The 12,936-nt window shown below is 35.5% G+C and overlaps 1 protein-coding gene across 3 annotated transcripts; it reads left to right on the forward strand.

Moving 5' to 3' along the window:
- The first annotated feature begins 724 nt into the window (after positions 1 to 724).
- LOC126707915 (E3 ubiquitin-protein ligase MBR2-like) lies at positions 725 to 6,324 on the forward strand. 3 transcript variants are annotated; one of them, XR_007649164.1, is made up of 6 exons: positions 725 to 893; positions 2,915 to 4,115; positions 4,218 to 4,268; positions 4,341 to 4,439; positions 4,669 to 5,715; positions 5,909 to 6,098. XR_007649164.1 is itself a non-coding variant. In XM_050407654.1 (6 exons), exons 2-6 carry the CDS (start codon positions 2,940 to 2,942, stop codon positions 6,065 to 6,067), a joined length of 1,665 nt encoding a protein of 554 aa, XP_050263611.1. In that variant the 5' UTR covers positions 725 to 893; positions 2,915 to 2,939; the 3' UTR covers positions 6,068 to 6,324. The 3 variants fall into 3 exon arrangements, 2 of the variants coding, with proteins under 2 accessions (XP_050263611.1, XP_050263612.1); XM_050407654.1 differs by having other exon boundaries at positions 4,669 to 4,848; positions 5,909 to 6,324; XM_050407655.1 differs by having other exon boundaries at positions 744 to 893; positions 2,912 to 4,115; positions 4,669 to 4,848; positions 5,909 to 6,324.
- Positions 6,325 to 12,936: the final 6,612 nt, after the last annotated feature.

The following is a 12,936-nucleotide window of genomic DNA, read 5'->3' on the forward strand; positions in this document are numbered from 1 at the left end:
AGATAATAAATTTCCAAACTATGTTTAATTTTACAAAAAAAAGAAAAAAAAATTATAAACTAATAACGAATATGATTCACCTCATTAGAATTTATATAAAATGATATTATGAAAAGAGGCCTCTAGCCAACAGCCTCATTGCAGCTCATATGGGTATTTCTAAAAAGTTGCACGTAGTTTGAATTAAACATCTCCATTATAATTATCGAATCTACAAATAAAATCCGATGAGTTTTGAACCTTGTTAATACTAAAAATCAAACGATATTTTCTCACAATATTATTGGTTAAAATTCTATCTTATATATATAAAAAAATAAAAATAAAAAACCAAAACAAAAAAACCTATCCAAATCTATAATATATATATCCAAAAAGCACTAAGAGGAAAAAAGAAATACGTGTATATATAAAGGCACACAAATTGTTAGAGGAATTAGGCGGCTCAGCCGGTGTGGTGGGGCAGAGGGGGGGGTAAGGTAATATTCATTCCCTTCCGTCCACAAAAAAAGTGCAAGAGGTTGAAGATGACGTCATAGTAATCAAGAGCCGTTGATCCTTCCATAAGCATCCCCAATCGGACGGCTGTGATCTCACCGAACACATTTTGGGACGGCTTTACTATAGTATCTTTGTTTGTTTTTCTCTTTTTAAATTTTTTTTTTTAAAAAAAGTAACAGTGCTGTGTTTCTGTTGGGCCTCCTAAAAAGACTCCTTAATTAACATTGGACTTTGCTTAGCCTCGGATCTTCCACACACGTTTGTGCCTCTCTCTCTCTCTCTCTCTCTCTCTAAAAACTCAAAGCTTTGTTTGCTCTTTGAAGTCTAAAAGCTGTGAACTCTGTCTCTCTCTTTCTTTCTGGTATTCAAAGGAGAAAGAATATAAGATAAAGGTACAAAGAGAATTAAATTTCAAACCTTTCTGCCGCTTCTGATGAATTCAAATAATATTCATTGGTTTCCTTATGTGGGTGTAGTTTATATTTTATTTTATTTGGGTTTTATTCCTGTGGGTGAATTTTGTTATCAAATATTTGGGCTTTATTAGAAATGGGTTATTTATTATTTCTGTCAGTGAATTTGAAAAGATATTCTCTTTTGACAATGGATTTTTATTGGTTTTTAGCTCTGGTGTACAGAAAATTGTCTTGTCTCAATCAATTTTTCTGTTTGGCTTCTTGGAAAATATTCAAATAGCTTTCTTTCTTTCTTTTTTTTGCTATATGTTTTGATTTTAATCTGTGAAACTTGGGTTCTTTTTATCAATGGTTTATGTGAATTATATTGAGGGAGCTATAACCATAATTGTTTTTTTTTTTTTTTTCATCTTTCCGCTTTTTATTATTAGACTTTATTTTTGGTGGGCTTGTTGAGCTTTACCTGCCCTGAAATCACGGAGAAAGAGTCACTTATCAAAAGAGAATTCTCGGAGAAAGAGTCATGAACAAAAATAGAAAAAACAGAATGATTGTGTGGAGAAAAATTCATGCAAAGTTGATGTCGTTAAACAAATTGAAAAACACCCACTTTTTATGGGAATGAAATATGGGCATGTAGCCATCTGGGTCCTCTTTATACTCGTCTGTTTCTTCCCTTTTAATTGTTCAGAGATTGCCTAAATTGTTTGGTTGTTTTTATTGGCAAGTTTGATCACTTTGTAACCAAGGTCTTCTAATGTCCTCGTGCTTTCTCTCCTCTTTTGTTTCTGTAAAAGTAAAGTTGTATTCGCATTTGTGCAGTTGTTTGTGTTTAATTATGATCAAGTTTTACTTTTTAGGAAATGGGGTTCTTCTGTTACCTGTTAATTGCTCTACTTTATGAAGTTTTTGTTTCTCAATTGATATAAAAAATATTGTATTTAATTAAAATTTTATTAAATTTAGATCACAAAAAAGAGGTATTTGATCGTTTTATTCTTTTTGAATTAGCAGATGGAGATGGTACTATTCTTTTATTTTCATCCTTGTACTATTGTAGAACTTGGCTGTAACTCTGATTGCATATAATTATTTTTTTTTTGGGTGCTTGACTGCTTGTTGTTCTATTGATTTTGCTTGACTGTTTCAGTTAATTTTAATAAAACTATAGCCAACACATTGGAACTCAATGTTATTAACAATCTGAAATATATATTTCAAAAAAAAGTTTTGAAATTTTATGAGTACATTAGAAAATTTTGAAGCCAAAATTCTGGAAATTTATTTTGGCATGGGAAAGAGCTTACTGATCTTCAGCTCTAAGCAGGTGTGAGATGTCAGCCTTCTAGAAATAGAGCTTGGGGTTTGTTTGCAATGTCACTGTAAAATAATTCAGGAAACTGTTTCCTCTGTTTTAACTTCCTACAGATTTGTTGGATCAATAAATTAAAGTTAAGTTCTTGTTGGAAATATCAATTATAATGCCATTCATGTCTCCCATGATCTTAGACTTGAATAAGGTATCAAATTTTGTATTTGGTAGTCTAAAGATTTGGAGCATATTTTTATGCATGAAAGATGTTCCAATTACTTTTATGTATTGTGATTAACAGTGTATATAATATCGTTTTTCCTTGGTGAAAATTTATATGTATGTTCTGCCTTATTTAGCCAAAGCTTTCGTATTATTGATTCCTAGGCATAGTGCTCATTCCTATTTGTTTGTTAGGCAATTGATTTTGCTTGATTTCTCCTACTTTAGGTCCCCTGAAACTGTAATTACATGTCTACCTAAGAAACATTTGGCTAACTTAAGTAATTTACACAACTTTGTATGATTTCCGTCAATGATAAGTGCCATGTGTGTTGCTTATATTTCTGTTATGGATTCTTCAGCTGTGAAAATATTTTTGTGCAAGCAATTTTGTTCTTCATGTTAATACCAACCTGGTGGAGGTTCCAATGATTTGAAACATCTGTTTTTGCTCTTTTAGCAGATTTGAAGGGTACACCTCCCTATTCATGGATGAATATTCTGGAAAAAGAGCTGTAGATGGGATTGTGGTCTCTAGAAAGGGATCTGGTCTTGCGTTGAGAGAGAATGCCAACAATAGAGAACATAATTCTCAATTCTGCAACCGAATTGGTTGCAATGGCAGACCGAATTCTGCAAGAGGTGTTCAATATGGCTGTTCAGATAAGGCCAAACCTTCAAGGCCTTTACGCTCTTCTTCAAGTGGCAAGGAAATAATTGGAAGTTCCTCCAAGACTTCCTCTGTGATCAGCAAGGGAAGAAAATCTATCACAGAGCCTTCAAAGAAGTTATCATCTCAGTTAGAAACTGACTCATCTGAAACTAGTAGTGTTCAGGATGAACCTGAGGTTTCAGAACTCACTGCCCCACCTGGAAAGATTCAGAGAGGGTCGGAAAAAGTGGAGTCTAGCTGTGTCACATTAATGGAAGAGGGAAGCTCTAGTGTAGCATCAGATACAAGATCTCGAAGGAATCTTCATCAGGGATCCAGATTGCGCAACCAAGATAATCTAGTGGCTTCATCCGTGTCTTTGGGATCTAAGAGCACTGTCCAGGCAACACGTGCTGGTGCAAACAGGTATGGTTTAAGAAATCTCAGATGTAATTCAATATCAGATGTCATCCCATCAGGTTGCTCATCCTCAGAATCAAGTTTCAGTAAAAGGAAGGATATGGTAAATAGGAGAAATTCTGAAGGAGAAAGTAGCTCTGCTGCCAGAGGAAAGAAGATGAGTGGGTCTTTGTTGGAAGGACGGAGCTCCAATTCTAGCCCCAGCATATCCATTTCTGATTCAAGACGTGCTAGAAATATTCCTTCTCACAGGGATAATAGTGTACCATCAGTTAGGAATAAGAGACCAGTTAATAGTCACACCAGGGCAAGGCTCTCTAATCAAGGACATATGAACAGTCTGTCACCAAATGAGCCCTCTGTTGCAATCCCACAAATGCTTCAAACTGGCATATCTAGTGACATGAATGGTCCTAGTTCATCACATCAATTATCATCTGAAATTCCGTCAAATCATGCACTTTCTTACAGTCGGCCTGGCAGTAGCAGTGAGCGTTTGCACGGTATTAGGCCAGCTAGTCCTGCAGAAGTGGGCATTACTCGCTCTTTGATGAATCGGGACAGCATCAGGCGCTACAATGGAATTGCAGAGGTACTAGGGTTTTAGAAATTTTATCAAGTACATCTCACTTAGTATGGTCTTAAAAGAAACCTGCACCACATGGCACGTTTTTTTTATGTAATCTTTGTGCAGGTATTAATGGCACTTGAGAGGATCGAACAAGATGAAGATCTTACATATGAGGTAGTTGTTTATGGGTTTTCTTCTTCACCTGATTTACTGTTCATTGTTTAACTCTTCTTTCTTGTCTTGCAGCAAATACTTGTTCTGGAGACCAACTTGTTTCTTAATGGCCTATATGTCTATGATCAGCACAGAGACATGAGACTGGACATTGATAACATGTCATATGAGGTTAGTTATTAACTTATTATGTTAAAATGGTGCTAAATAGACTAGAACACAAGTGTTTCACAGCATCTTTCTTCTGTCCTATCTTCTTGTAATTATTTTTTGCTTTTATTGCTTTATTATTATGCATACTAGAATTAAAAGAATTTAAATAAATAATTTATGAGTTATATAATTTTATGTGTTCAAAAGTAGTACACGTTTGGCAACCCATTTTACTGCTACATGACAGGAATTATTAGCCCTGGAAGAGAGGATGGGAACTGTGAGCACAGCACTAACAGAAGAAACATTGTCAGAATGCCTGAAGAGGAGCATTTATGAGTCTACAGCTCCAGAGGATGCAGCAGCAGGCTGCATTGGGGAAAAGGATGTTGGGAAAAAGGATGATGTCAAATGTAGTATATGCCAGGTTTTTTTCTCTATGATACCTACTCCATAACTGATTTCATTTGCTTTTAATTAACATTGGCAGAGTAGTTAGGTTTGGATGCGGCTGAAGTCAAATTCAAACCACTTGTGGTCAAGAACACTAACATGGGAACACCTTAGTTTGTAAATTCTTGAGCTAAATCAAGCCATTTGAGTATTCTGGTTGCTGCTGGGATTGGAATAGGTTTCAGTTACTCTGTAGTGCCTGTTTGGCATTGTTGTAGGGCTTAATTTCTCATCTGGAGCTTTTGTGATATAGAGCTTTAACTGAAAAGCTTTTTAATGTTTTGAGTGTTTGGAAAATTACAATGAATATTGCTTTAAACTTCTAGGTTTATAAAGCATGAACAATGAATATTAGAGCTTTTTCCTAAAAGCTAAGCTCTCCTTAAAAGCTGTTTTCTTTGGCAAAAATTGCCAAAACATTTCTCAATTCCAGCTAAAAGAGCTTTAATTCCCTTAAACACTTCTCAACCTTTCCAAAAGCAAAACCTGAGATGTGCTGAGAATGAATTTTTAAGAGAACTTAGGTATTGAATTCATCTAATACCAAAATCAATAGAGGATTCGTGACTAAAAAAAATTACAAATCCTTTGGGCCAAGAAAGATGTCCAAGGTTCGAATCCCCTCTCCCCCATTGTTATAATTATTGAATTATGAAAAAAAAATTTACATTCCCTTGGCAGCTTGTTACTCTTTTTTTTTCTTTTCTTGAATAGACAGTTTGTTACTCTTTTTTTTTTCCTGGCCTATTTTAAAGAGGGGGAAGGGTGGCACTGGGCTGTAAGCCCCATTGACTATACAGTTTGGTACTTGATCAACTGACAAGCCAATATCTTGCTGAAGGTAATTTTGGGTTGTCATGGTTTTTCAGTATGTATTAAACTGGGTGTGCTTGTAAATAAACTAATGAAATTGTTCCAGTTAGTTTCTGGATTGCATTAACCAATGATACAAGCAATCTATCAGCTATTGCCATGGGTTTGAAATGTTATCTTTTCTTTTGAACTTAAAAAGTGTCTTTTATGTTTTTGTGCAGGAGGAGTATGTTGTTGGAGATGAACTGGGTAGATTGCAGTGTGAGCACAAGTTTCATGTGGACTGCATAGAACAGTGGCTGGGGTTGAAGAATTGGTGCCCCATTTGCAAAGCATCAGCAGCGCCCTCACCCTTGCCATCACCTTTGTCACCCTCTTAGTTCAATTGATTAAATCAGTTGCAGTCTTTAGTTCAATTGATTAAATCACAGTTAAAGGAGACTGTCTTTTTCATTTTGTACAAATTAAGTGCGTCTCTGCCTTAATTCATTCTTTTTTTTTTTTTTCTTTTTTCTTTTTTTCTTTTATTGTACATAGGAAATCTCTTTCATCTCAAAGAACTAATAAACCCAGGCGATTGGCTTGATAGATGAACTCTTACATTGAAATTGTGAATAAAAATTCCTGTCTCGAAGAATCTCATCTGTAATTTTCTTTATTTTAGTTCTTCCCTGGTCAACCCCTCTGTTGTACTAAAATTGGTTCAGTCTCTGTACTTGATGTTAGGCGTAATACAAATTTTATCACATAAATTCTATAAATTGATTGTAACTTTAAACAAAACACAAAAAAGTAAGATAAAAAAATTATGTTTGTTATGTATTTTTAATGGACAGATTACATCTCTTAATAAATTTGTACATCTTTGAAAGATAGCTATGAAGAAAAGTGGGTATATCTTCTAACCAGATATTGGAGTGCCTCAAGTTCCTAGCATATTGAGCCAAAACATGAGCCACTTTATTTCCTTCACAAAGTATATATATAAAAGTAATATTAAAAAAAAAAAAAAGAAAAAAAAGAAAAAAAAGAAAGAGCTGTCATGTTAGATTGTATATCTTTTGTACTCTCTCCGTTCCACTTTTTTATCTTGTTTGAAAAGTCAAATTTTTTAAGAAAACATCATTTATTGTCTTGTCTACATTTTAAAAATGTATAAGTTTCCAAAACTACCATTAAAAAAAAATTATCAAAAAATTGAATTAGTAAATTAATAAGGGTATAATAAGAACATTAGTAAATTAATGACTTTTATTTTTAGAAACAGGACTATTTTGGGACATCTCAAAATGAAATAGATGACAAAAAAAGTAAGACGGAAGAAGTAATTAGCAATTCATCGGGCATCTCATTATGTCGGCTGGAATCATATCTTATGATGGGGAGATCACTAGTCCAAAACTCCCTGGGGGTTGGGGGAGAAGTAGAACTCCACCGTGCATGATGAGGCACTTTGTAACATACTGCAATCCATGCAGATCCAATGGTGGATGTAGGCATGACAATTATGGTAAGAACTCGATATCAGCTTGATGAAGTAATGGTGTGGCAGGGAAGCAAATAATTGATAGTTGTGTATTTTCTTTTGCGAAGCAAAAGCTTGTGAGAGCATTCTCTTCAATCTTTTAAACCCACTGCACTCTACTCTACTGCCTCTCCCTTCCTCCCATCCAAACTGGCCATTAATGCCGAGAGAAATGTTTATAGGTTGGTTGCAAAAACAGTGGTTATTTATTGACAAAGTGAATAAATTATTAAAGCAATGTTGTTTTATTTGTCTATTTTATGTTAAACTCTGAATCAAATTGAATAAGTTGGACTTAACTGATATGCCCGATCAAAACACCTTTGAATTCAGGACTGCTTTGAATTGACCAAAACAACATAAATCTTATATCTGATTTCGATGAGAGAACTTAATGTAAAGTACCTAAAGAATTGAACCTATGTTTTGCTCTTTCGAGTTGTACGTAATGTGCAAATGGAAAGTGTGGATAATAATTGCCAAAAACTGTGTTTAAAGTAAGATGTCCTGAGAAATAATAATCATGTTGAAGATACATAATTTTTAAGGGTCTATCCTTTTCTGCCAAAACTATGAGCATATTTCCAAGTAATGTATGAAGATATTTGTTTGTGGGAAAAACTAAAAATGGATAACATCAAATGTTTGAACATGCTACTGATTTAATTATAAAGTTGTGGGCAGTAGACACATGAGAAATGGGGGACTGATGGGATAGAAAGAAGTGTGACATGGAAACAGCATGCTCATATGCACAAACAGAAGCAAAAGAGAAGTGCATTAGAAGAATGTTGTCACAAAGCTCACCTGCACTTCCCTGGAAAGGCACCTGTTGCGTCTTATAGCCAAGTTATCAAGTTGCTGTGGCTCTTCAACTTGGTCCTCAGTCAAGAAATGAGAATGGAGATCTCTGCAAAGCAACCAGACCAGGAAGTGGAGAGCACTGACCAAAAATAATATGAGATGAAACTTATCATACGAATCCCTGAAATGCATTTTGCCCCATTCTGAAAACGTGATTACTGAGAGACATCCTTCCCACATCTGACCAATCTTCCCAAAAATTATGGTCTCAAATGACTGACTATATGCAGCAACATTCAGATGAGTATGAAAGTGAAATTTTGTGTTTTCCATTCCTACGTAATTTAAAATGAAAAATTTTAGTGTACATAGAAAATAAACTTTACAGTTTTGAGATTGCCTTCCACATAGAAGTTAGTTTTCAAGCTGTCTGAATAATACTGTCACATAACACAACAATTGCTACCTTTATCACTGGCGCAGGTCAGCTTATGCATAAATTTCCCTAACTTTTTTGAAGTCCAAATATACTCGTCACAAGGATTTTTTTTTGGGGGGGTGGGGGTGGGTGTGGTATGAATAGGTAGCAGCATTATTTTGAACTTCCTCAAATTTTCATGATTTATAAGTAGCCTGTTTCCCTCATTATCCCCAGCCTTGGGACTTCCATTAGCCAACTCCCCTAGCATAAAAGTTACAGTATTTGAGTGCAGTCCTCCAAGAACAATCCACATGTTTTATAAAGCTATGACATCTATAAATTCAACAATCAAAAGCAATAGCAAATATCATTTACCAACGGTTCACCAAAACTCAATGAATCTTAGAACCTGCCATCAAGTCTTCCACTTTTTTGTATAAGTGAAATTGGGTATCAAGTCTTCCACAATATTATCCATACATACAACTTCTCCCATTTGTAACTGTTCTGCCATTATGTTTTCCATTATCTGCCAGACAAGAGTAGAGATAAAACTGGAAATAGAACTTATTCCCAATAGAAGATTTAACATTGTCCGGTAGAGAATAGTCATTAATAAAAATAAAGCAACATAGCATTAAAACAAATGTGTACATAAGCAACCCCTCTCTTCTCCCACCCCCCCCCCCCCCCCCCCCTTCTCCTCTCTCTAGTTGTTGGTATGAGTACAAAATAGTGTTAAGATTTGTTTGTATACATTCGACATGCCTAGTTTTTGTAAGTTCCTTGAGTACTTAGATTTTTTTTCTTCTTCAATTTATTGTTTTTCCCCTTATTATCTAGTATTTTGTTGATTTTAGAGACAGGACATGGCACAAATCCTATGGAATGTCAATTGAGCAAAAGATTAAATTTTTTGAGAGATTAATCGAGAAGTAGTTTCCTAAAATGATTTTGTTATTTGTGGGTCAAATAACTGTAATATGTGCTAGGCATTTGACGTATTTCACAAGCTTGTTAGTATTATGAATAGTAAAAATATACGTCTTAAAGTAAAATTTTAAATATTTAAGAGGTTAGAAATTTCAATAAAGCATAAAATTATTTCATAAAATGTGAATAAAGTTAATAATATATTGAAGATACAACATGAATGTTCAATTTAAGTAGAAATTTAAATTTGTATAGAACTCATTAATCTTTCTATTAATCAAGAGTCTCTCTAATGTTATTTTAGTCATATGGTTTTCAAGTTAATGCTTACATAACTATGTATATATGTGTGGATGTGTAGTTTGAGTTCATTTAGTTGTATTTCCCCCCCACCACCCCCACCCCTCCCCCCCCCCCCCCCCCCCCTCTCTTCCCAACAAAATCCCAAAAGAACAATTCCTTGCTCCACGTCTGTACATAGCAATATCATTTCAGAACTTTCTCAGATTTCCTACTCGTTGGCTGTACATTGCATGGAAAGATCAAGATATTTGGTTATGACAGAAGACAAACCTACACGAGCTGAATGCACCTTCAGGCAAGCAGACAGGCATTTATGTTAAAAAGTTTTACTGGCTGTTGTTAGATCAATTCTTGGTCACACACAGCTCTGCATCATGGGTTGAGGATATTTGATACTCAAGCCAACACAAATAGTGGTGGATGACAGCACATAATTGGGGTACCTGGGCATTCTGCTTGGAAACACCCATTTTTGGTTGCTTTTGCAAGGATACTGAATATGTATGCTTCTCACAGCAAAGAGAATACAAACAATTCATGCTCAGACCTCATTCAATCTCCAGATTAGCTTGACCAGGGGTAATCTGATTCCTCATCAAAATAAGGAAAATGGCTGCTTCAGCAGTGTCCCAAGATAGATATAAGCCCTTCAAACAGGAAATAGCCAACTTTTGTGAGCGCGCGTATGTGTACACTCATTGGGGACAAACCAGCATTACCATAAGCAATTCTTTCTTGAACAAATTTTCTCCAGCAGCATCGGGCAGTGATATATTAGTCATTGCATATTTAGGTCCACCTCCCAACTGTTTCATTGCATATGGCCGTGACTGCTGCTTTGAGACAGGATGCCTTTTTAGCTCAATCTTGATACTCCCACCAATTAAACACCAGTTGTAATAAAACACTTCAAAAACACACTGACCCAACAAGTAACAATAAATAAACACATTCCTTTAGAAGGCCCTCAAGGGTCCAACACTGCTGTGAGCTCCTCCAGATGTTTCCCAAATGCCTCATTTATGTCACCACCAACAAAATGGCTAACAAAGGTTAATGCAACCCACCTATGATAGTTTTGACCATAATAGATTACTTGTACTAAAATTCCAATGGACAGACTGCTGCAGATATTACTTCAATGATAACCACTTCAATTGGACCTCTGCTATTGTTGAGAAACTGAAGCGAGTACTTGAGGAAGATGCAGTGGCATCTGGAAGTCACAAAATCATTCCCACATGTTACATTATGTTTATGGCTTGTGTCTTTCAGACGTGTTGATAAGAGTAAGTCACCTTCACATTGTTCCAAGAGGGCTACGCCACTTCTGATAATAATTCCCAGCTTGCCTTTCTCAAGTACATTGGCAAAACAAACCATCAAAATGGTGAGTATTACAAATCCTACTTTTTTTTGTATTAGCCAACAAGTACCATTTGGAAACAATATCTTTGTAAATCTCACAGAGAAATTGAAGAAAACCTCACTACTTCCAATCTGTACAGAGGCTTTTGCTCTTACTAAATATACTGTTTAAGGCAAGCAGACAAATGGCGTGCTATAACAGTATGAAAAGTTTATTTCCTTCAAATGCCAAGTGCTCTTGTTCCTCTCAATTCACTTTCTCATCAGATTCTGACAAACGGCAAATTTGGGTGGCCCCACCTGTGCTGGCTACCTGCTCAAAGTTCTACAATACAATTGTGAAAGGCATGAAGTACCGGACAAATAAAGCCAAAATTAATGCTTAACTAACAGAAAGAAACATCTTCATTACTCAAACAAATGTACTAGTGTGTTCAGCATTAGGCTACAAAAGTTGACGGGACAAGGAACTGAAAGCCAACCACACCCCCCCATCCAAAAAATCAAGAGAACCCTGATCAAATGTTTTACACAAACAGGTACATATTTCTAATCAGTATACCAATCGTGTTAGACAGAAATCATTCTGTTCAATTCCAAACCTCATTTGTAAGGTTGAACTAACTTATTCTGAATAAATTTCTTCATAAATCCTAAATCTCAAATTTTAGTTTGCAAGCTGGATGTTTGAGATTGCATGAATTTTAAACTCATCCAAATCAGACTGTCTCACTCCTCTGAAGAAGATGGAACTTTTTTATTTCCTACAGGAATTAAAAAAAAAAATGGCGTAGCTCCAACGCATCCAAAATAATATATTTAATAGTTTCTCATGCCACCTCAATGTTTTACAGCTAATTAAAATATAAATTCTGAATGGCCGTTGAGAACTTACAGGAAAGTTTCAGCAAAGATTCTGGTTTCTCTAAGTGGCTGCAATTTTGATTTTTTACAACCTAGACATCAAACAAAAGAAAATCATTGAGCATTCTCTCGTCCTTCATAATTTGCACAGGTTCGGCACAGCTTTGCATATGTAAGCAATTACTTGACAACAAACCAGCTTTTAGCTTGACTTGAATCTACTGCTTCAGGGCACAGTGCTTTATGGCTCTTTGCACAGATTATGCTAAACTGAAGAACCACTGCATGTATTAATTTGTTAGAATAATGGTTAAATGATTAAATTCACAATTTCCTAACAAATTAAGGTCTGGGGACTAGCATAATTCATCATGATATCAGAGAAGGTGATCCTAGGTTCAAACCTTATTTCCACTCTACTTCTCATTAAAAGAAAAAGTTAAAATATCCTGCATGAGCTTAACTTTTAGGGCTAGTGGTCATTTATCAAGATTCAACATACAAGCACATCAAAATGAAACCCATCTATGGCCTTGAGGCTCTGCAATCAACTTTGTACATTCTGTCAGTATCTCCTTAACAAATACCTCCTCCCCCCCCCCCACCCCCCCCACACCTTTTTTTTATTTTAAGTTACAGATGCACCTGGTGGGTCTTGAACCCAAAATCTCACCCTCCATCTTACTCTTACAAGGTGAGGAGGTGCCGTTTGAGCTATAGCTCCCCACCTTTAATACTATCAAAATGACTACTACTTGAAAGAGTCAACCTTCTCGCATCCCACTTATACAAGATGAGCAAAATGAATTTAATGAAACGAAGGAAGAAATGAATTCACATTTCTGACAAGGTCCACTTTTCTACATCTTCAACTACAGCTACTTCAATATGAACTTCATTATGCCCGGAAACAAAAGCATCCTTTATTGCCATGGTTCATGAGTCCCTGACCAACAGCTCTCATTCTCAGATTGTACAATGAGTCCAACAGATGCAGAGTCAAATCACTAATGATAAGCATGTTGCGCTCT

The sequence above is a fragment of the Quercus robur genome, chromosome 12 (assembly GCF_932294415.1).
Source record: "Quercus robur chromosome 12, dhQueRobu3.1, whole genome shotgun sequence".
NCBI classification, from domain to species: domain Eukaryota; kingdom Viridiplantae; phylum Streptophyta; class Magnoliopsida; order Fagales; family Fagaceae; genus Quercus; species Quercus robur.

What these genes read in the sequence shown, in the direction of transcription:
- LOC126707915 (XM_050407654.1), top strand. Translation starts at nt 2,940, where the DNA reads ATGGATGAATATTCTGGAAAAAGAGCTGTAGATGGGATTGTGGTCTCT. An exon ending in ATGAAGATCTTACATATGAG is followed by an intron (nt 4,269 to 4,340) that starts GTAGTTGTTTAT and finishes CTTGTCTTGCAG; the next exon opens with CAAATACTTGTTCTGGAGAC. An exon ending in TCAAATGTAGTATATGCCAG is followed by an intron (nt 4,849 to 5,908) that starts GTTTTTTTCTCT and finishes GTTTTTGTGCAG; the next exon opens with GAGGAGTATGTTGTTGGAGA.